Consider the following 23,011-nt stretch of genomic DNA (forward strand, 5'->3'; position numbering starts at 1 on the left):
AGCCCAGTAGTAATATCAAGAGCAGCAGAATAGCTTCTGCGGAAACGGAAAGGGGATAAGGAGAGAAATCGAGGCCCCCCCCCATCCGTGTAGTCTAATGTTCAAGCGTGGTACACACAGTACATAAATCCGGGGTCGGTCAGGAAGAGGTGATTGAGAGAGGGTTCTTCTGGCCTTAGCGCGAATAAGGGAAGAGGGACCCTGGTGTCTGGGTCGGTCTCTAGCTGTGTGTTCCCTCCTCGATTTCGAACTTTGATTCCTGCAAACAGTCGCATGCCACACACACACACACATACACACAGCTTAGTAATTAGTGCCGCAATAGTTGGGCGGTCATTCCAGATGCCCAAATGGTGGAGATGTCACATATCGTGAGCAGGAGACTGACTCGTGTCCCGGAAGTCTGGCATGCAATATTGATTCAAGATTCGACAATGCATGCATTTCATCTATATGGGATTTGCGGCGTAGTTCGGTCCCGGCTGGCTGGGTGGGGTTCAACGGTGCAGTTGAAGATGTATTTGTCCACCTTATGACACACACAGACGGAGCTGGTTTGGAGTGTACAGCTAGTCTAACCGACCTGCTCTTAGCTGCTCTCCAAAGTGGCGAAGAAGACACTCCGTAGAAAGCCTGAAACTCGGATGCGCGACGGTCTACAACAAAGATTCAGAGGCTTCCAGTGTTCTGTATGTAGACTGATGAGAACGATCGCTGTCGTCGTCTGAGTATCTGCGCATATAACTTCGGAAAAACAAATGTAGTTCGTCTCAGCTCGCGCAACACTACGCAATGTGTTGTGTGACGGCTGCAGTCCCTAAGAGCCGTAGTCCGTGCACCGGCCAGTGTTGAGCCAGACTATCGAAGGATCGACGCGAGTTCATAATGCAATGGACCGTTCTCCAGGTTCTGCCAGGTTCTGAAAATAGCTTTCCCAGATCCTCGTTCGTTCACAAGCATGCCACCTTAAAAAGAAACACAAATGTAACCGCAATCCGGTTTGTAAGAATCGTGTAATATCCCTCGCTAATCCCACCAACTGCATGTCGGCTCATGTTCGCCTGATACATTATGTTTGTATCAATGAATGCGTTGCCCTTGGAATTGCTGCAGATGCAATAAAGCAAACGTAGTATCTGAAATGCCGATCTTGGACGATCCTCCCGAGAATGCGATCTTCTCAAAAGTATCGATTCCGTATCGGACCGGGCCCCCGAGCACCATACGTGAGACCGGATGTAGTATTGATGTATAGCATTGTTCCCCTTGACTTCAAGAAAAAACACATGGACGTGTAGCTACAATTACCACCAAAGAATGAATGGGACGAAGCAGTAGCCGGTTGGCGATGATAGGGCGTAGAAGCGGTTTCGCTAGGCTGCTGATAATTTTTCGCGGAAACACTGCCCCGGGACATGGTAGTGCAGTATCACGTTTGTGTAGGTACCCGTTTATATCAAGGCAAGGGGTGGCACTGGCTGGCCAGACCATTGAGCCCTCGCAGCTAAAGCTCACACAGAGCCGTCGCTCATGAGTTGGCATAGGCGAAGTCTAAACGCAGGTTTCCAGCATTTTGTCCAGTACACCCTTGAGCGTGTCGTTCTCGAGTGCTGCAGCAACTCTTTCCTTGTCGGCCAGTTGCTTATTGACTTGATCGTCCTGACTGTGGGATCCCTCCTTGATCACGACATCAACGCGGTAATTGGGTGGGAGTGCCTGCTCGAGACGAACTCGGACACCCAAGCCTAGAACGGTTGCCAGTGAACAATGAGTAATGGTAGGAGTAACCTTCACGAGCACCCGTCTAAGTGCATTGGGGTCACAAGGTGTTGAAGGGGGTGGGGTTATTTCCACGTCAGGTAGATTGACAACCGCCAATTGACCAAGAGATATGGGATGCTCAGGATCGGTAATATTCGATATCAAATCTGATCATTATTAGCTGTTTGATCTTCACCCGGCTGCGAATATGTGTGTGCGTGCGCGCGCGTGTGTCCTATATGCGCGGCATGCATGATGAGGAGGAGGATATGGTGATAGGATAGAAGCTCGATATGCAACGGACAGTTGGACGAGCGTATGAGCATCTGCAAGTCATAGATGCCTGGGGCAGTGCAGTGCAGTGCATCTTAGCTGAGCCCCCCCGTGACAGGGAGATGAGACGAACGGTGATGGATGCATGCGAGATTGGCAAATGGCAAGACGCTGTGTACTTACCGTAGATCTCTTGCTCGTCTATGGGCTCTTCGACGAACTCGTCCTCGCTTTCCGTGCCATCCGACCACGACACATCACAAAAGGGGTCTGATAGAAATAGGGGCCTGCGCGAGACAGCATCTGCAAACTTGGCATCATCGGCGCTGGCTGGCGTCTTCCTCTTCTTGATTTGCCTCGTGGGCAATTCAGATGCCGTCAGAATGGTGGGGTTTGCGTTGTCCTTGTTATCCATGGCGGGGTTCTTCTGCTCGCTCCTGCTTTTGCTTCTGCTTCTTGTAGAAGGACGGGAACCACTGACTGCAAGCGCTCGGTTTCAAAAAGGTGTAACAAGTGAAATGAGAGATGCAGCGTCGTGGTGTGATGATCCCTTCTTTTTCTTTTTCGGCTTGTTCTTCTTTTATCCCAGGATGGGGGGACTGGAAGAGGTAGACTTGGGCGGCAATGGGTTTGATATGCAATCCGAAGATAGCAGCCGCCCCAGCAATTGCCACTGCACGCTGAGATAGAGATAGGCGCTTGACACTGAAGCCAGCCGTTATCGCTGGGCTCGGACCGGTGTTAGTCCGTCATACAGCGGCGCCTTCCCTGTCTGGTACTTGCCAACTGGTTTCAATGTTGCTCACCACGCCCATCTGCTACCTGCTACCAGCGCTTGCCCTTCTCACATGATGCATCAAGCATTTTCTATCGATAATGGATAATGGCCCTTGTTTGCCTCGTGCTCTTTTATTGATACCTGCGGGCAGGTTCCGTCAGGGGCATCCAATTGATATCTCAGCGCTCTGTGCACTGTATGTATATATGTACCCTTACCTGAGACATGGTAAATTTCACGTAAATCCGGAAGCTCTGGACCTCGTGTGTACTACTGGAGCGAGCGAGGGAGCTATGCTCAGCTTAACGAATACTAAAAACCCCTAACCCACCACAGGTACTACTGGCGGCAGATCGTTTACCATACAAAGAGTCGCATTCGCCCTTCAGCCCTGATTCTCGGGTTCTGCCTTGGGCAGCATCTATTCTGGCTATGCATTAGAATGCCCCGCTGCCGATGAAGTCTGTCAAGACGGATTGGGCAATGCTCATCTTGTTCGGTTCGTGTCCTTTGAATTTTTCCGTCAAGTAAATTAGCGCGATATGGGAAGCCGTCGACGAATTTTCGAGATTCTATTAGAGAGCAGAGAAAAATTCATGCGAGCCCACCTTTTGAGGCTGAATAGTTGATGTTCACAGGGGTTTTGGTCAACCACGCCAAGCCTGATCTGTAGTGTTCACGCGAATTTGATGATCGCCGTGTTGCTCTCGTGACTGGAAGTGAAAGCACCGCCTTGCTTGCTTGATTAATTGTCTTGGTGATCGCCGTTGGGACGGTGGGTTTGTGTTCAAGCATGGCGTCTCGTCAAAGCATTAGGTATGCCGTGCATGAACTCAACTTCCGTCCACCCCTTGCATAGAAGCACGGGAGAAGCTGGGGTGCCGGAGCACTTGTAAAGATCGAGTTCGGTTGGTTCGCGATACCCTCTTTAATAAGGCTACTAAACAACACGCACGAGGGCAAAGCAGCCGAGCCGAGCTGGATCTGTCCTTGCTGTCCGTTCCCGTCCTCGGGTCCAGCTGCTCGCCAGGTACCAGCCGGCCCATCACGGCCACCATTACTCGATATGGCCAGTTTGGACCGACAAGGCCCGGCATGGCCCCCCCCGGCTGGACTCCAACAGACGGCTTCCTTCCGTTGCTTGCTTCGATCCCCCATATTTTGTTGCTGCACGCAACAACGCCTTGTGCGCAATTCTATAAATCGAATTCTCAATGTTCCCACAGGTAGCATAGAAGCCCTAGGGGGCGTGTCGGCATCGACCGGCCGAGTGATTGGTATTAGCTTCGCTACTACTGTAGTATGATCAAGGCAAGACAATCCTGGCACCATCATATGATTCTGTTTGAAACTGTACAGAGTGGACTCGCGACTGCCTGTCACCCCGACATGGGCGATGCCAACCAGTTCGATATTATTTTTGCTCGCCACGAAACAATGTCAAAAGGAATGCAATGAGAAATATATTAGTCCTAGGGTACAAGTTCATAATTTACATACGTGCCCCCTGCTACCGGGTAATATCGAACAATATGTCTAATACGGCTCGATCAACAGGATTACTACTTGCCTTGGCAAACATGCCGTAATGAGTGATGATGGGTATAACCAACGCCGTTACATACCTATTGTAGCTAGCATATGGCTGGCTACCTCCTAAACTACTGTCAGCCAATTGCTGATACAGTCGCCATGCTTGTGGACTGGCCTAACTGAATCTGTTTCCCATTGCATACAAATGCACCAGGCCACCATTCCCCTACAGCAGAGCAGGTTCGTGAAGTGGTTGACGAGAGTGAGGTCAGAAGCCGCCTCCTGCTCTCCATCGACTTCTTACAGGCCAATGTATCTAGTGAGGAGTAAAGACCCCCCGGCAGTTTCGGCCGACGGTGGCTGGCAAGTTGCAAGTCTGGCATGTGATGGAGAAATGCCAAGGCGGGGACTGTTGATACACACATCTGCTTTTTTTTTCTTCTTCTTCCAACGCCCTGGGTTCGTCACAGCTGAGCGACTTTAATTGCTGGAAGAATTGCCCTGCCCGCACGCGCCATCTTGCCTTCCACCCTGTAAGAGATGAGCAGGGATGCACAAGCAGGAACAAGAGGCATCCGCCCTTCCTAGCACTCCAGGCCAAGGTGCCACGCCTGATGCGAGATCAGCTATTAACTTGCTCAATAGATGAGACCGAATATCCAAGCAGCCAAGTACACCGAAGAAGAGCCAGTGACTGCATATGCAGGTGCCAATGTGACAAAGCGTTAGGCGTATACACACATATCTGAGGTATGTGTACTCTGAAACAGCTGGTCTCCTTGGTCAATGGCGTATGACGGCACACTACCGGCAGCAAGTTGGAGGCTCATGGATTGTTCATCATGGGCGATGGCGTATTGCTGTGACCATTGATGGCTGCCGGATGTAGCTCCGCGGCGATCATGGTTCATGAATTGTTCCGATTCCAGGAATAAGAGCTGGCGGCCGACATCTTCGGGAGGGTGTTTTGCCCGTGAGGCAGGTTCAGTGGATTGACAGGCCATTGGATCCTCTCGAGAGCAAAAGTACCGCTGCACAATTCACAGTTCCTATGCCAACCAGCTTCCTGTTGGAAAGCCGGGTGGATGGGATAGAGCGACGATTTGGTGCGGGAACGGGGTCGAGATGCTACAGGTGAGTGCTCCACTACACAATCCATCTGCCCCTGGGTGGTGTCTTGTTTCGTCCAGATCCAACAATTCAACGTTGATGGGTAGGTTCATGGCGCCAAGCGAGGCGGTATCCCGACGCGGATTGCCAACGGAAAAGGACCTGCCTGTGTTGGGCTAGGGGAGATTATAGTGTCATAACCAACGTACCTCCCACGATATAGCAGATTACCGAACGCCAGCTCGTGGGCGCAGGTGCTTTTTTGAAGTCGGCTTCGCTTCCATCTGCCATGCGAGTCCTACATGCAGCATCAATGTACGTAGGTACAGCCTGTGCACATTTCAAACCTGCATCCGAGGCAGATAGCGAACCGCCAGCCGACTGATCAAAAGTGACATAGAAAATGACAGATCGTCGCGTAATTACTACCTGACGTAGTTTTCTTCTTCGACCGCCGACCTCTGTCCCTACGGAGTCAAGCATTGAACACCTCATTAGACTACACCCAGCCGAACGACGCCTCTTTTTTTGAATAGCACGCGGTACGGACCCGAACATTCCAGCGATCGGGGAAAAGCGCATGACACTGTGTTTGATTAGAGGGTTACTGTACTTACTTACTTGGGAGCTGACAACACTGTGCACTATTACCCAAGAGCCCGGTTCGCTTTGGGGAATCATGAGTAGAAAAGTAGCGAGCAGGTTCCGTCAGTCAGACCAGGTGCTTGCCCTAAGGCAGGCTAGTGCCCCCTAGTAGCTGAAAGCACACACCTACGGGCTAGCTACGGTAGGCACCTAACACTGCGTGCGAGGTGTGCAGGCAGTACCTGTGCAGGTACCTACAGTACTGGAAAATCTTCGAACAACACATTGGACGGTCCCCAACACGCCATTGTGGGGTCGTCCCAAGTCAAGCGCCATCGTTTGACACTTGCTTTTACCCGTCCGCCATCCAAGTGTCGTTGGACCAGAACCAGAACCAGACGACAGAGACTGGTAGGGGCCAGGTTCGCCCAAGATTGGGATGGCAGTTCGATTTGATCCATGTACGTACATGGCATGCCATGCCATGCCATGCCATGTATGCATGTCTCAAAAGGACTCGACACGGCCTGGATTTACGCGCGGGGCACCGAGTCGACGACTGCAAGTTCCTCCCTACCTGCATACATGCGTGCATCTACCACCCATCTACCTTGGGTATCTATCCTGATTCCTACTGATACGTCTCTTTGTACGACCCACGAATGAATGCACTGCGAGATCAGCAACGTCGATGGACCATGCTCGACTCGTACAAGATGATCAGGTACGTAGCCAGGTAGGCCGGCAGGTAAAGTGGTGCATAAGGCTTACCAAGGGGAAACAAGCCCTTGATGGACGCTTTTTGGCTCAGGTTGACGAAACCCAATGTTAATAATAACATACTTCCTATGCCGAGGCACGCACCTTGCATATACCGACGTTTACAGCACCCGTCGAGCAAGCTTACAATACACACAGCTTATTAGGCCTGTATATATTGCTGCCGCAGTGTGATTATCCCTGAATTTAATGCAGTGTGCCAAGAGGCATCGCTCAATCAGCTGGAAGCCCACAGAACCCAAACTGATCAGGGGCTTTTTCTTGTCTAGACTGACTCCTGCGGGTGCCACACAGCAGCAGATTTGAGTCAGTCCGCCTCCGCACACACACCTTTTTTTTGATTTATAATACCTACCCCTAAAATTATATAAGACTTAGGCTCGACTTTTATATATATTATCTTTAATATATATATTTAGTGACTTGTATATAATTAAATATAAGGCTATTAAAAACACTTAAAATTACCGCTAATTTAATTAATTTAATTTTACTTTTTTATTATTTAAGTTAAATTAAGCGAATTAAACCTTTTAATAATAAATTTAATAAGAAAATAACGTGGTTTACCACTACGCGACGCATATCACTTGGCGACGCACCTCAATTCAATTCCAATACAATTAAACTTCAACGCGTAATACCTCCACAACCATAATGCCTAATCAATCCCAAGAAGATCGGATAGTTTTAGCAATTCAAGCGACACGAAACGGACCGAATCAAATAAGCCAAAAGAGCAGCAGCAAAAGCTTACAACATACCCGAATCAACTTTACGCCATCGAATCCACGGCCGAACTTCAGAACGCGAAATCCGACCGAAACGACGTAAAATAAATCCAACTGAAGAGGAGGTACTTCGCAAGCATATAATTGATCTGGATATCCGAGGGATGCCTCCCGATCTCGCTGGTGTAGAAGATATGGCTAATCTCCTTACCGCGTCGCGCGGCGGCGACCGCGTCGGCAAGCACTGGGTCAGGCGCTTTATCGACCGCAACCCGGACCTGAAGACCAAAATGAATCGTCGGTACGATTACCAGAGGGCTCTTTGCGAGGATTCTAAAGTTATTTCTGCCTGGTTTGCGCTGGTCGCGAATATAAAGGCGAAATACGGGATCGTCGACGAAGACATCTGGAATTTCGACGAGACCGGCTTCATGATGGGCATGATCGGGTCAACACTCGTCGTAACACGCGCCGAGCGGCGTGGAAAGGCGAAGTCGGTCCAGCCTGGTAATCGGGAATGGTCAACGGCGATTGAATGCATTAATTCGCAGGGCTGGTGCATTCCGCCGTTCTTGATCGTTCAAGGCCAATATCACCTCGCGAACTGGTCCCGCGAAACCGATTTACCGGGCGACTGGGTGATCAAGCCGACTTCCAATGGCTGGACCAACAACGAGACAGGCCTAGACTGGATCAAACACTTCGATAAACATACCAGATCGCAGACGAAGGGTCGCTACCGCCTCCTGATTCTCGACGGCCACGAGAGCCACATTTCGGCCGAATTCGAGGCATACTGCCAGGACAACGATATTATCACTATTAGTATGCCTCCCCATTCATCGCACTTGCTCCAACCTCTCGATATAGCACTTTATTCGCCTTTAAAACGTGCTTATTCGAAAGAAATCGAGCTATTTATCAAGGCTTCTATAAACCATATTACCAAGCTCGAGTTCTTTATCGCCTTTAAAGCCGCGCATTTTACTGTTTTTACGGAAGCCAACATCAAATCTGGATTCAGCGCATCTGGTTTAGTACCTCATAACCCTGACGAGGTAATTAGCAAGCTGAATGTGCGTCTCCGGACGCCTACACCTAACCCATCCCGTCCAGGGACGGCCAGTACCTACGACCCTCAAACGCCGTCCAACCCCCAACAAACAACTAAGCACTCTACTTATATCAAAAGAGGGTGTCTACCCATCAAGGAAGCTCTCCGACGCCGATTTTAGATGCGGTAGACCAGATGGCGAAGGGTATGACCAAAATGGCCCATGAAATGACCCTTATGCGCGATAGGATGCATATGCTGGAGGAGGCTAATTTGGCACTTTCTAAGCGCCGGAGAGCCAAAAAGTCGCGAGTCCAGCTTGGAGGAGCCCTTACTATTGAGGAATCTCAGCAGCTACAGGACGAGAAGGCAAAAGGGAAGCGTTCAGCGCCCGATGAAGGTGAAAATGGGGGTTCGTCGAAGCGGAGGGCGACCGGTGGAAGGCGCTGTGGTGTTTGCGGCGAGACAGGTCATAATGCGCGAACATGTGAAAAGGATATAGAATCAAGCGAGGAATCGGATAGCGAGTAGTTTTAATTGATTTTAAGCGTTGTGGTTGAATTAATTTATGTAAAAGGGTCGAGAAGTGGAAAAGGTGCGTCGCCAAGTGATATGCGTCGCGTAGTGGTAAACCACGTTATATATTAAAATATTAAAATATAAGCTTTACCTTTCGATTAAAACCTTTATTAATAGTATTTAAACTTTTTATTAAAAGCTTTATAACTATATATTTTTAAAAAGCATATACACTTTATATATTATATAGTTTACTACTAAAAAAATCCCGGGCTCGAAAAATCTATGCATTATCTGCCACATATGCACTTTTCCCGTATGCAGTTTCAGGGGTAGATACTGTATCCCTTGTCAATCAGCAGCGGCTCGACCCTTTCACGTCCATGGCCAGGCACTGGCCAGGCCCCTTAAACCCTACCCTGGCCACCCCTACAGCCAGCAAACCCCCTGAAGAAGAGCAAGGAGACAGGAAGAGGAAAGGATGCTTGTACTTCCGAGGTACATGTTTGTATTCATCCCATTCCGACGTCTCTTGTCATCATCGCCCAGGGCTGGACTGGGCTGAGATGACGGCCTCCCACCCCACACTGCACTTATCGTGGACCTGCTGCACTGCCGCCGAGCCCGTTGAGATGAGAAGCAAAGAAAGATGAAGAAGAGAGACCGAGCATTCTTCTCGCTGCGCAAACCCTGATCTCCCACTAGACCGTTTCATTCTATATCGGAGCTGTTATGAAGGCAGCCAGCTCTGATACCCAGCGCACGCTATGCAGTATCAAGTGCTGCAAGGGTTGCCACAAGATAATCTTCGACTCTCCTCTCTCGGGCTCACACACATGCTCATAGCCCCCTGGGTCACAGACATGACATTGCCATGCTTCTCACAGGAATTCGCGGTGCCTTGTCGATATTCTGGAACAAGGAGCAGGAGAAGCAATAGCACGGCGGATACATTAAAAGGGACGTCTCAGCACCGTTGATATTTACATGGTAGTCGTAGTATTGCAGTCATTGTTATCCTCACCTCCTTGAGCAACCACAGTAAAGCACAACACAGCACAGTATATTCGCGTGTGGTTTTTGCATTGATAGATGCGCCTCTGTCAAGAATACTACTAGGTTGCCCCTAGTCAGTGCCGCCGTTTACCTTTACCGGTAGACGGGGTCATCGCGCGCGATGCCTGGCGTGAAGGCAGGACTCTAGCGAACATTCTTTGCTTCTTCTATGCAAGCCTTGACCAGTGCAACTGGCAATACCACCCAACTTCAGGCTTGCAACCTCTCCTTTGCATTCAGGTTTTGTTCTTTTCCCCATTCCCATACAACATCAAACGCACCCTGCCATATCCGACGGCTACATACATACATACATCACATACATACCTGCATATACATATATAGCTATATATATTAGGTACACGACTGATATCACTCACTTCTTGGACCTTCTCAACGATCGACCTCTCCGGCTTCAAAGACGAGGGAGAAATAGAAATAGCGAGAGACGGAGGCCGACAGACCGAAACAACAAGAAACAACCGCTACAAGACACAGCAGACGACAAGACTGACGGGCAGCCCAGACCTTGCCAGCCCCGTCAGCGCCAAAACACCTGCCTAGCCATCCGATCCGTCCCTTCATGCTGATTAGCGTAGGCTAGCCTATTTTCTGATCAGAATCAGAAAACCAACCTGGTCGATCGCTCCACACGACTGGAGCCTCGCCATCCAAACCAAATCCATACCTGCTACTGGGGGTTTTTCAGGCTGGGCCAACCCTGCCAGTCTCCCCTTCGTCGGTTGGCGCCATCCCCATTCTTCGGACCAGTTCATAATAAGGGACCGCTATCCCCTCACTGCCACTGGGCGTCGGCTTTTCCCACTACCGATGAGGTAAAGATTCAGCTGTTTCTGGTCCTTCAACGTCTCCCTCAACCTCTACCTGCACTCTCTGGCTGGCAGCTTGCTTGATAAGGAGAGGAAACCGTTGGATATTGTGGCTTGCGAAGCGACCCTGCTCCCTGGAATTGACTTTCGAACTGCCGTGGCATATGCCGCCGCTGCTCCCGCCGCCACCACCCAAAATACCACCACCACTCCCACGATCGTTACACATCTCTATTCGTCAATGACAACGGCTTAGCATCGACTGGCTCCCGACTTTGCGACAGCGCCATTCTTACCACCCCTACCATCGCTACTATCGCTACCACCATCGTTGCTACTATCCACAGCGACGCATTCACTGCACGGCTTTGGCTTTGCATGCACCTGCCCACCTTTTAATCTCTAGCAACGAGGAGCAACCGGTCTGCCCAAGATGAATGAGGGAACCATGTCAAATGACCCCTCGGTCCGCCGACTTCTGCCTCAGAACTCGCATCTAGGTCAATTCGCTTTTGCGCCGCAGAGCTTCCAGCAGCAGCCACGCGAAACACAGAAGAGTGCGCATCAACTCTGTCCCTCGCCTCTGGGCGCCCGATTTGCGGACGTCATAAACTAACTTGGTCGGCGCAGATTATGTTTTCGTTGATGAGCACAACCGCCACAAACGACTTAAAGGTGAGAACTCTTGTCGTCCCGTTGCATGTGACCATCGTTTACTGACGCGTTTTATGTAGTAATGAGGTATGCTACTTAACGGATCATGAATATGCAGCAATGCTTGGTATGTTACTAATACGTTGCATGAAGGGCGTGTGAGGGGTGCCGCAGAAGGAAGATCAAATGCGATGCCGCTACCACGAACACATGGCCTTGCTCTGCTTGCATCCGCCTCAAGCTTCACTGCGTGCGGCCGAACGGGCAGTACGAGGGCGGACCAGACTCACAGGCCTACGAGCAATCGTCTACCGACTACGACCAAGGCTTCAGGCAGCAAATGCCCATGCAACAGCAACCCATGATGGGAGGTCAACCCAAGGTCGCCATGTACGGCGGCCAGGCGCCTTACGCTGAGGCCCAAGATGTCTATCAGTCGGTACCATATGGTGCCCATGCAACTGCCCAGCCTGGCATGCATTATACTACGATGGCTCCGGCTACTGGCGTCATGGATCAGTCATACGCGCCCTCCAGCGTCTTTCCGACACCTCCGATGCAGCACCACGCAGGTCCGCACTCTGAACCGTCGCCAGAGTCGTCGTATACGCAAGACCAGTATGCACAGTCCGACCTAGCTGATCTTCTCGGTTCACTCAAGATGGATGCTAGGGGTACCGGTAAGTATACGCCAAACCGGCAAGTTGAGTCAGCATTGAAACTAATTCATGGGAAGCTCCATACCTCAACATCAAAAAGTCCATTAAGAACCTAAGGGAAGAGGAGCCAGTTGTGGAGGATGAACCAGATGACTTTTGCGAGGCGCTGCCATCGATGCCCTCTGTGCCAGGCTCCAAGATCCGCATCCCGCCAGAGCTGATGCCAGACGAGGAGACGATTCTGCATTACTTCGACTTGTACTTCGCCAACGTTCATCCCTATGTACCTGTGCTCAACAAATCACAACTCATGCAGCAATGGCAAACGGATAGGCAGTCCATTTCCCCTCTTGTACTGGAGGCGATCTTCGCTGTGGCGGGCCGCTTGGCGGATGAGCCAGCCCAAGGCCAACAGTGGATTGCGATGGCATCGAGTGAGTCGCGCCAAAGGGAAGCACTCGGTCGATCTCTGAGACTAATGAAGCATAGGACACGCCGATTCGTTCATGGACGTACCGCGACTCAGCACCCTACAGGCTCTTCTAATTATCCTCAAGGCCCGCGAAGCCCAACCGAAGCGAGGATATTACTACCGATCTTGGGTGTCCATAGTCAACTGCATTACTATGGCTAAAGACTTGGGTCTCGACGAGCATTATGAGGACCACCAAGCAGGAAGACACTGCGACGAAACACCAGCAGAATGTGTCACGAAAACTCGCATCTGGCAGACCGTTTTCATCTGCGAATTGATGATAGGCAGTTCTCAAGGTAAGAGGGCCTCGCTCTCCTCGATATTTGGCAAGTAGGTTCTGATATTTTGCGCAGGTCGTGACGATCTTACGGTATACCCCGAAACCGTGGACTTCAGCATCCCGCGACATATACCTGGAGGTGACGATGTCGAGTACCATGTTACGCGGAATTTTACCTACTTTGCACGCTGCGTCCGCAACGTCCGACAGATGAATACCGTCTACAGGAAGATCAAGAGAAGAAAGGATTGGGGTCTTGACCCTGAGTTTGTTCAGCTGAACCCTGCAACAAATGCCTGGCTTGCCGACCTTCCTGCCGATCTTGCACTCACATTTCCCCTGATGGCTCACCTCCATGGATACCCTCGCACTTCATCGGCAACCTGCACTCGTACTACTACTTGAGCGTGCTTATGCTTCACCGGCCCCAGCTGACGTTTCTGGACCCAATGGGTGCGGACGGCCAGTGGAAGAACCACATGCTGCTCTCGTACTCTTCCGCGAAACTACTTTGTCGGATAGAGGAAGCTATGCTGCAATCTTACGGCCTAAGCGGGCTACAGTGCATGCAGAGGGGCATCAGTTTCACCATCTACGCTATCCTTACCTGCATTCCTATATACCTCGTGCGTACTCATTTTTCTGTTATTATTCTCTACAAGTGTAAGACTCGGCTAATCGATCTTCGTATAGGTGGCTTTGACCTCGCCAGATCCAGAGTTCAGCACCGACGCAAGGGATTACTTTACTCGCCACATGCGCATCATGGAGAAGACTATGGGGTCTTGGCCTATTCCCGAGATGGTCAAACAGATCGAGGCGGTCCGAGAAGCCTTCTCCGCCGATACACGTAAGCCATTCGTACTAAAACCAAGCTTCCCTTACGGCAGCCCCTCGATGAGCCACCAATCGACTCCGCCCCGGGCCAGTTCTTTCAAGCCGCCGATGATCAGGACAAGCCCGATGTCGATAGACCAAGGAATGAGCAGCCTTCCAGCATCACAAGCGCAAGTCAGTTACATCAACCATCCTATAACACCTCCTGTATCCGCGGGCCCTAAAAGCGACTCTCCTGCACAGTCACTCGTCATGATGGCCAACGGCCAAACATCGCAGGCGCCCTCGCATGGGATCTCTATGACCGAGGCTCCGGCATGGAACCCTTCACGAATCTTCGAGTAAGTTACAGTCCCCTTGCAGGAGAAATCTCAACGCTCCCGGAGACTGACAATGATCCTATAGTCAATGGAACTCCACATTTGGTACGCAACCAGCTCAAAATCAGACCTCAGTGTCCCCGCAAAGCAATTCTCTAAGTATTCCCCCATCAGGTGCACCCGAACTTCCGAACGTCCAGGCCAATCCTGCGACCCCCATGTCGGCCGGGCCACACAGTATCCCACCCCAGCAATACTCGGCCGCCCCTGTCCAGACTTTTGTCACCCCGGCCATGTGGCAGCAGTCCGTTGCTAGCGTATACGAAGGCGGGATGAAGAGGCACTACGATGCTTAAGCCGCCCATTGGCCATACAGTGGATCTTGCTACCCTGGACTCACGAGCGGAAAGTCGATCCGTCCTTCTCCTCGATATGATCCGGACCACGATACGACAGTTATGACAGTTACAGCGGTTTGTCCTTTTCAACAATGCCCTTGAGGCACAGTCTTACAACCAAACCCGCACCCCCGCCCGTCGTATATAGCCTCGACATGTTTTGTTTTTTTCTCCGATGTACAACAAGCGATTTGGAAGAACCAGTTTGGGAGGGGCAACGCATGAGCTGATCGCATGAAGACCACGACACCATATGTATCGAAATAATGAGCGGTTACATAAAATTGCAGGGCAAGGGTGGAGGTAGTTGGTGGGAAAAGCCAAGGTCTTGGTTGCAATTTCTGGCAAAGATGGATGGTGTTATTTTTTTCTTGGGGTTAGCAAGAGGCCGGGGGTTCGAGTTCTTTGAGAGGAGAGGCCGCTCTAATTCTGATTCTGTTTCCTCGTTCTCGTTTGGCGTTGGGAGATTTTGAGGGACATGCATGATATCTGGTTTTACGGGCACAAAGAAGCTATAGCCACATGAAGAAAGATGGGGCTTCGAGTCTATTGTATACCTATACTTCACTCTCACGCACATATGTTCATACATACATAGGTACATACATACGACTCGTACGAACTGATGAGAAGGAGGGGGTAAAGGAGGGTACTCCCGGTGTATATTATACGCAGCATATAGCTCTGCCACATGACGCTGGCTCGTTATGCCTTATCTGCGAAAGGGGTTTCCCAAACAGGAAACAAAAAGACATGGAAATGTTTCGGGGGAAACGTATACGGGGAGTGAGGCCATGATACACTTACATACAGCCAACCTACTTATGCATCTGTCCATGTCTGTCCTCTCTATTTGGTTTGATGTCTGTGAAGATATTTCGGGCCGTACACTTGGATAATGAATGATCGACAAAAAAACAAGACTTTGATTTGATGCATCTGGTCTTTATCATAAGTAGGTAGTAGGCCTTGGTACCAAGACTTCTTGGTTCCATGTGCCAAGGAGATCCCCAAACGGCCCCAAGCAAGTATCTACCTTCTCGTGTCGCATAATTCGCCCGGTGATAGACAATTGCAGATATGTACGTGTATACGGCCTCGGTATAGGCGGGTAAAACATAACAGAAGATCGCAGCGTTCCTCGGGATCTTCTTCTTCAGCGGCTGTGATTCATACGAACAGGCATCCTGGCCGACGGTCAGTGGGACTATGTGCCAAGGGATGGATGGATGAGAGAGCTTTTGTTTCTACGTTTACATGAGTAAGTGCTTGCTTGCGTCCGCTCGCCAGGCACACAGTCTCAGCCGTACGGGTTAGCATCCCCTTGCCATCTAGGTAGAGAAATTTGCTTTCCTTCGTCCGCGAAAGAGTTGCCGGACTGAGCCGTGTGTCATTGCATGATGTGCATCGCCGTGGAGATCGCGCAGGGTTGTGTCTGATTTGTATTTACAGACGAAGAAAACCGCATCCAAGATGAGGACTTAGAAGCCATATTCATGACTAGAGAAAGAACGAACAAAGTATGTCGGAGAAGTAGGAATGATTTGCAGACGTCTCGCGCTCCTCGACATAGACTGTACCTAACATACTGCTATCGTCAGCCGCGAGAATACCTTTAACAACTTGCCTTTGCGATTGTCCTTTCTGCCTGAGAATCGACACCAAAATCAAATGCATGCGAGTCTCGACTCGACTGACTTGACCGATGTGCATCTAATATTACACCACTGGGTACACGCGTACGTACAATGTCTACAAGTGGGGTATGTATTGTTTTTTCTTGAGGCGCTAGTAAGAGGTACATAGGGGCTAATAAACGCACCAACCTCCATCAAATAACTACCAGTCTGTTCTACGGACTTCAATTCTCGGTAGTATAGTGGTCAGTATGCGAGCTTGTCATCGGATTTTCCGCTGCAATAAACGCTCGAGACCCGGGTTCAATTCCCGGCCGGGAAGCATTCTTTTTTTCGTATACACATTATCGGTTACGATGATTTTCCTGGTGTTTTTTTTACCCTGGAAAAAGAATACCTCGTAATCCCTTTTCTGCTTTGCTCTTATGCTTTGTTTGCCCTGGCCCCTGACATGCTACAAGACTGTCTCCAAATTCTTCAGCGGCACAACAGCGGTGGCGTAACAGGAGCACTGCTGATATCGGATATAAACATCCAAGACAGGCATCCGAGACAGCCGAAAAGGGAAAGAGTAAAATACAGTTTGGACTGTAATGGGAACACGGCAACTTCATCGCATTTGCTGGACCGGGGCTGCCGATACGCTGTATTCGACGTTCGCCCCCTGCGTTTTTAGAGCTTAAATTCCTATCTCACTCTACTTGAGGAATGATACTTGCTCCCTCTTCACAAACTTTACCAGATCCGCCCCGATGATTTGGGGATCTAGGCGGGGATGCATCGTCATGCATTAATGTCGATGGAAGGCACGCCCGGCCGCTGCCGCACGCCAAGTGGCCGCAGAAGATCGAACTTCCGGGGCTGGGGTGTTAGGAAGGGGTCGGAGAGGATCCTGCTGGGTCTGATGTCGCGGGCTTGGAACCTCAGGCGAGGTAATGGCCGTTGTACAGAGTGGTCAACTCCATGCCCGTCCGGCTGAGAATGACTGTTATCAGAGGAATCGTCTGATAAGTGGGGACATATAAACGAATAAACGTAGCGTGTTGGAGTGAACATATCGAGTTGATTCATTCATTGATGAATTAAATGAAGAAGTTGAAGAGGCAGAGCTTCATAGAGTGGCTTCAAAGTGTTATTATATGTGAATGTGTATCATAACCAAGTCGTAAGATACACACACACACAAGCCAGTTTGCAGTAAAGGTTTATCCTTATACTAATGCACGTATAATACCACCACATCCTCTACGTTATTACGCGCAACCCTATATTTACCTCGGCCAGCTGCCTATCCGATAATAGCAACGCTGATAACAATAAATACCAGTACTACTCCAATAGTCTGGGCGTCCCCGAAAGCGGCGGCGGCTGCAACGACTTGGTCATAGTCGGGACGCCGTCGGACATGCAGTTCCCGGCCGACATGGCCGCTCACTTCGGATTTCCCGACGGGTCCTGGGCGTATCAGGAAGGGCAGTGGAATGACTTTGGCGGCATGGTTCTGGGGGGCGGCTATGGTGCTTGAAGAGTACCGATCAAGGGATTCGGGTCACGTGAATGGGAAGGAGGGAAACCAGAACAAGGCAGGTGCAATGGACGGTCAGCCCGTCAGCCACAGCCACAACCACAGCCACCCCACTGCGGGAGGCTGCTGGCGTTCGGCAGTCTCGGCTTTGGCTGATCCGATTGATGTGTAAAGAAAGAAAGAAGAAGAAGAAGAGCAAAAGAGAAATCGCATCCCACGTGCCTACCTACATCAGTGAGTAGCAGACTGACATAGGCATACCACGTACTGACGGCAGCCGTCGTCTCGTCTCGTCGAATGCACCCAATGATGCAATAGGTAGAGTCCAATGGCATTCGGCCTCTGCGTCGCGGGCAAGCGCCTGGCGATACGGGTCTGTACAATGAACGATGTCTCGAGTGGTCCGTCCTTGAAACGAGACTTTTACTGGAGGCACCTTGCCTGGATTCTGATTCTGATTTGGGTAACCTACTCACTCACTCTCCACTGTGGTTCGATGCTATGGGAAAAAGATGGGAATTTCGACCTTGTTCGACAAAACCCAGTACTACGCGAGTCCAGATACAGGCTTCAATTCAACAACTACTCAATCAGCTGAGCCGACCAGCCGAGTGTATCATGGGCGGGCGAACCAGGCCGACGGCACTCCAATTAATAAGCTCGATACCGTTCAGCCCCAACTGGTAGGCTGCATGCAAGGTCTTAAGTAGGCCTCACTCTCAGGATGCTTCATGCTCAAGCAGCCAAGAAAGCGGATAACAAATACAACGACAACTTTTTTTCCTTTGTCAAATTGGGCAGCTTATCGCCGGGTTTTCAGCAGCTTCCGCCCATTTATCACTTATCCGCCAGCACTGGACCAGCAGCAGCACGCAGCGCTTTTTTATTGTGCCGTGGTTTGTCGGACATTTCGCAGGAGGGTCTGAATCTCAAACGCGCCCCGTCAGGGGCCTGTCTCATCACCGGCCTACGACCCCTGCCAATGCCGTGCCTGCGCGCCTGCGCGCCTGCGCACCTGCGATGCCCGGCGATCTAGCAGAGTCTGGTTGGGCTGCTGTCAGAGCCGCATCGGAAAGGGTGGGCTTTCTGGTGGGCTCTCCTAGGCTCTCCTAGGCTCTCCCAGGCTCGCCGTCCCTTGTCGTCCAGGCCCTCCCCTAGCATCCCAGCAGAACCAGGCCTCCCTGGCATCCCTGCCCACTCTGCATAGCTCGGCTGTCAAAGTGCTTGAAGCCCACCGCAGTGCAACCTATCGCGATGCCGCAATCCTAGTCGAAACGACGCCCAAACTTGGCTGCCCGTTGTCTCCTGGTGCAAATGCGACCATGCCGTTCCTGCGTGTTTCCCAATGCTGCTGCAGGGCCTGCATGCCAGACCGTCCGTTGTCTGTCTCCTTCGCGTCTCTCGTCCCATTGCTTCCTTTTTTCTGCTCACACATACTTTCTTCACCACATACTTTTGCGGTCCCATGTTTCTTCTCGAAGAGATGCACGTTCTTTAACCAGCGCTTCGGCCTTATACCCTCGATGCTAATAGTCCCGACTGTTAACGTGGAGATCTGGTACAGAATCCGTCACTCCTTTGCATTATAGCTAGCTGGCTTGGCCATCTCATCTTTTCCCCCGGTTTTGCGACTCGAGACTTTCTCTCTCCCACCCCATAATCTCGAGGTCATCCTTTAACATCAACGGATTCGCCATATACCTTCGCTTCTTGTAACGGGTTGATCCCTTAATTTTTAGACGGCTGGACTGTTTATCTCACCATCTCACCCGACACTCGTTTGCACAGGAACGAGTACCGATATTGTATCTGCCCACGTGGTTGGAGAAATTGGGTTGCGAAGGGGCGACCTGATCGACATTGACTTTTCACGATGAAGGGCCATTCTTATTACCCCGTAATTTTCGCGCTGGGTCTGCTGTCGTTTGCTCAGGTTTGTATTTGCGTATCTGCCCGTCGGGATCTCGATGCTGACTGGACCTACAGGCCGAGTCGGAGGACGACTTCAGCGCGCAGCATTTTGGAGGCATAGCAGGGATACCAGCAGGAGTACCAGCAGGAGCACAGGGAGGAAATCTAGGCGGACAAATAGGAGGAGCAGGCTTCTTGGACGCCCTGTTGGGGCGGTTGGGCGTTGGCAGTGGGGAGAAGGGCGCCCAAAAGGAGACGATCACGAAAACAATGAAGCAAACGATCACAGTCGGCGCTGCACCAACCGAGGCGGCAGGAAAGAACGGGACCGACGCTGCCGGAGGAGGAGTCAAGACGGTGATTCAGACCATCACGAATGGAGCTGCAAAGTCCACGCAACCTGCGGCCGCCGCAACAGTCACCGTCACGGTCACCGCCGCCGCTGACGCGAAAACGGTTACGCAAATGATGACCGTGACCCAGGTGCAGACGATTACCATGGTCCAGATGATTGCGGGTGGAGTGAGTCTAGGAAACCCCGTCCCGGCCACTCAGGCTTCTGCTATTGCGTCTTCGGCTGCCGAGGCCGCATCGTCCGCCAATAAGCAGCCGCCGCCGGCGGCTTCGACGCCCGCGACTTCTGTTCCTGTCGTAGCACCGTCTTCGGCATCGTCGGTCTCTTCGGCGTCTTCCGCAGCATCGTCGTCCGCGGCATCGTCCACTTCGGTCGCTCAAACTTCTTCGACCAAGGCCGCGCAAACCACGCCCACTTCTACTTCCACTCCGCCTCCACCTCCACCAACAACTACGGCCGCCAAACCGCCAACGACAGCCCAACCCGCCCAGGCAGCCTCGTCGCTCGTCTTGCCCGTTGCCGGCGGTGGAGCTGTGGCCGCACCTGCCGTTTCGACAATGGACCCGGCCGGTCTCCAGGGAGTTAACAACATGCCGATCAACCTCGACGGACTCACGCTGAACAGCAACCTCAACCTCGGTGCTATCGCCGCGAAAAAGACCCCGGCTGCTCAAGGCGTCCAGGGTCTTGCTGCTGCTGCTGCTGCTACCACCACTGCCGCCTCGGAGCCGTACAAGCTCGTTCTGTCAAGTTAAACAACGGGAGAAGGGTATATTGTCACCTTCCAGAGCAAAAGCCAACGTTCCGCCCGCCTTACAAAAATTGCTCGAAAAAAAAATCTTTAACGTATATATATCTCTCTCGTTTGTTTCTGCGGAGCGGCACTTTAGTGCAGGGTAGACAGGCTTATACATGTCATTGGTCTTGCGAAGATGGCAAATTGCTACTACTACAACTACAACTACTAAACTGCTACAGCACTTTCTCTGCCGCTTCCACAAATGCGCGCGATCTAGCCAGCCAGCGAGTTACTCTTCTGCAGCACCAAATCTTCCCCAGCCAAGCTGCTTGCTGGCTTAATGTACATAATTTCGTTTCTCGCTTGCCTATCCTACCACGCTCAAATAGCTTTGACCATAATACAAGACTCTAGTCGATCTAGCTTTTCTCTCCCTCCTATATGAACGATGACACCGTGAGATGCTTTCGGGTGGCCTGAATCTTGACTTTTCGCACTCCATCTCGTCTAATATGGCCACGATCCAGCGTCCATGCAACATGGACCCATATCTCGTACCGGATATAAGGCACGTTCTCTTGGGCTCAAAGTTACATCAATAATACGTTATCGTTCATCTTATTCGTCTTTAGAGCCAGCCGACCGAACCAAGGAAAAATTCGTCCCGTTGACTTGGGGAGAAAGAACCCCATTGTGCATCGAAATTTTAATCATTGCAAGAGATAAAAAGTCCAACGCAACTTGGAACCGGCAACTTGTGCCGGGTCTTGTTCGGATGTGGCTGCGACAGAGGTGACGATATGAACGGATGAGTTTCCTCATGATGTTTCACTTTGTTTCAGGGGTGGAAACGATGGCTAGAAGAAGAATCGCTTTCTTTCTTTGCTCCTCGCTCGGATCTCGGAAAGGAGAAGATCGGCAGTTTGGGAGTTGGCCACCTCTTTTCGCATTCACAAATTGTCGTGACATGACATATGCGAGGGAGCTCACGCGTCTGAGCAGGAGGCAATATGACGAAAACAAAATGGTGGTAGCAATTTGCTAGTCCGGGGGAATAATACAAGAAATCAATACTGGTAGAGGGGATGGTCTTTCCCCAAAGCGACGCCCATGTGCTTCTCCCAACGCCTTCCTATGTACCACACCGCCCTTGAGACCTAGAGTGAACGGCCACCGCCCCTTATTTTCAGGATGAGGTCTTGGTTGGTGATATATGATCACAATGTGTCCAGCGGTCGGCGCGCCTCCTCCCTGCGTGACCCGTTGTTTGTATACAGCAATATACCCCAGTTCTTCGTGTCGCTATGACCTCCCATGGGCCATACGGGGCACCTCTGTCGTCGGCCCTAGCTTCTTCGTCGTCGTCGGGGGGAAGAACGGTCGCTTTTAACCGTATCGCATGGGCTCCTGCTGTTGCCCCGGCGGCGGCGGCGGCCCTTGGCCCCATCCCGGCGGCGGGCCGCCTCCTCCGTTCTGCATCGGTATGCCGGGCTGGCCGCCTCCCTTCATCTGCAGTACGTCGGGTCTGTTCTCGAGCGGTTGGGCGAAGTTGCAGATGTTACAGGTCACATCTTGGTAGCCGTGGATGGAGAGCGGGAGGACAGGCTGTATGGTTGCGCAATTAGAATGAGGTTCGCCATGATCATTTGTATTATCCGTCGGTGTCGCAAGTGTTTGCTGTGGCCCACTGCCAACAGCCACGCATAAGAAGGGGAGGAGGGGGAGATGCTGGTACTTACGATAAAGCAAAAGGTGAACCACGGGTGCGTCTTGATGACATGTCCGGACCAGTTGCCGCAGTTGTGGCATTGGCAAGTAACGCTCTCGTAGCCTTCGACTTCCTTGCGGAAGGTGTGTTCACCACACGTGAAGATGAGACACATGATGTAGTAGTAGCGGCGGTAGCAGCAGTAAGGAAACCGGCTTGCGCTCGAGTGTGGTCGGTAGTTGGTTCAAGATGCCGCCGAAATAGAGAGGGAAACACGGGCTTGCCGGTTACCTATATGCTAGCTATAGGCAGTCTTCTTGGTCGCACGCGACAATAAGACCGGTCTGGTTGCTAGAGGAAAGTCGGGGTGCCGAGGGTGGACTCCTGTTTGTTGTATTGATGCAATTACAGCTTGTTCGGTGGGCGCTGCTAGGATCTTCGGAGATTAATGGAGGATTTGATGATGGGAAGTAGGAGCGCGCGCGATGGAACGACACAAGACG

The 23,011-nt window shown here is 51.2% G+C and overlaps 5 protein-coding genes across 5 annotated transcripts; 3 read left to right on the forward strand and 2 right to left on the reverse strand.

The window, feature by feature from the left end:
- Nucleotides 1–1,551: 1,551 nt before the first annotated feature.
- On the reverse strand, nucleotides 1,552–2,449 carry PG986_003029 (uncharacterized protein; the record flags this gene model as incomplete). Its single annotated transcript, XM_066839251.1, has 2 exons — nucleotides 1,552–1,928; nucleotides 2,218–2,449. 2 exons carry the CDS (start codon nucleotides 2,447–2,449, stop codon nucleotides 1,552–1,554), a joined length of 609 nt encoding a protein of 202 aa, XP_066704315.1.
- Nucleotides 2,450–11,443: 8,994 nt separating this feature from the next.
- On the forward strand, nucleotides 11,444–14,591 carry PG986_003030 (lipase regulator 1; the record flags this gene model as incomplete). Its single annotated transcript, XM_066839252.1, has 11 exons — nucleotides 11,444–11,567; nucleotides 11,641–11,685; nucleotides 11,745–11,751; nucleotides 11,818–12,344; nucleotides 12,401–12,757; nucleotides 12,813–13,094; nucleotides 13,152–13,348; nucleotides 13,510–13,704; nucleotides 13,772–14,256; nucleotides 14,321–14,340; nucleotides 14,410–14,591. The coding sequence occupies 11 exons, from the start codon at nucleotides 11,444–11,446 to the stop codon at nucleotides 14,589–14,591; spliced, it is 2,421 nt and encodes an 806-aa protein (XP_066704316.1).
- A 2,824-nt stretch (nucleotides 14,592–17,415) lies between these two features.
- On the forward strand, nucleotides 17,416–17,795 carry PG986_003031 (uncharacterized protein; the record flags this gene model as incomplete). The annotated part of the gene is made up of 2 exons (XM_066839253.1): nucleotides 17,416–17,435; nucleotides 17,612–17,795. The coding sequence occupies 2 exons, from the start codon at nucleotides 17,416–17,418 to the stop codon at nucleotides 17,793–17,795; spliced, it is 204 nt and encodes a 67-aa protein (XP_066704317.1).
- A 1,873-nt stretch (nucleotides 17,796–19,668) lies between these two features.
- On the forward strand, nucleotides 19,669–20,816 carry PG986_003032 (uncharacterized protein; the record flags this gene model as incomplete). Its single annotated transcript, XM_066839254.1, has 2 exons — nucleotides 19,669–19,728; nucleotides 19,782–20,816. 2 exons carry the CDS (start codon nucleotides 19,669–19,671, stop codon nucleotides 20,814–20,816), a joined length of 1,095 nt encoding a protein of 364 aa, XP_066704318.1.
- A 1,370-nt stretch (nucleotides 20,817–22,186) lies between these two features.
- PG986_003033 (uncharacterized protein) lies at nucleotides 22,187–22,683 on the reverse strand (the record flags this gene model as incomplete). Its single annotated transcript, XM_066839255.1, has 2 exons — nucleotides 22,187–22,405; nucleotides 22,540–22,683. 2 exons carry the CDS (start codon nucleotides 22,681–22,683, stop codon nucleotides 22,187–22,189), a joined length of 363 nt encoding a protein of 120 aa, XP_066704319.1.
- Between the last annotated feature and the right edge of the window lie 328 nt (nucleotides 22,684–23,011).

Source organism: Apiospora aurea (assembly GCF_038362705.1).
Source record: "Apiospora aurea strain CBS 24483 chromosome Unknown utg000002l_segment0_segment0, whole genome shotgun sequence".
Classification (NCBI taxonomy): Eukaryota; Fungi; Ascomycota; class Sordariomycetes; order Amphisphaeriales; family Apiosporaceae; genus Apiospora; species Apiospora aurea.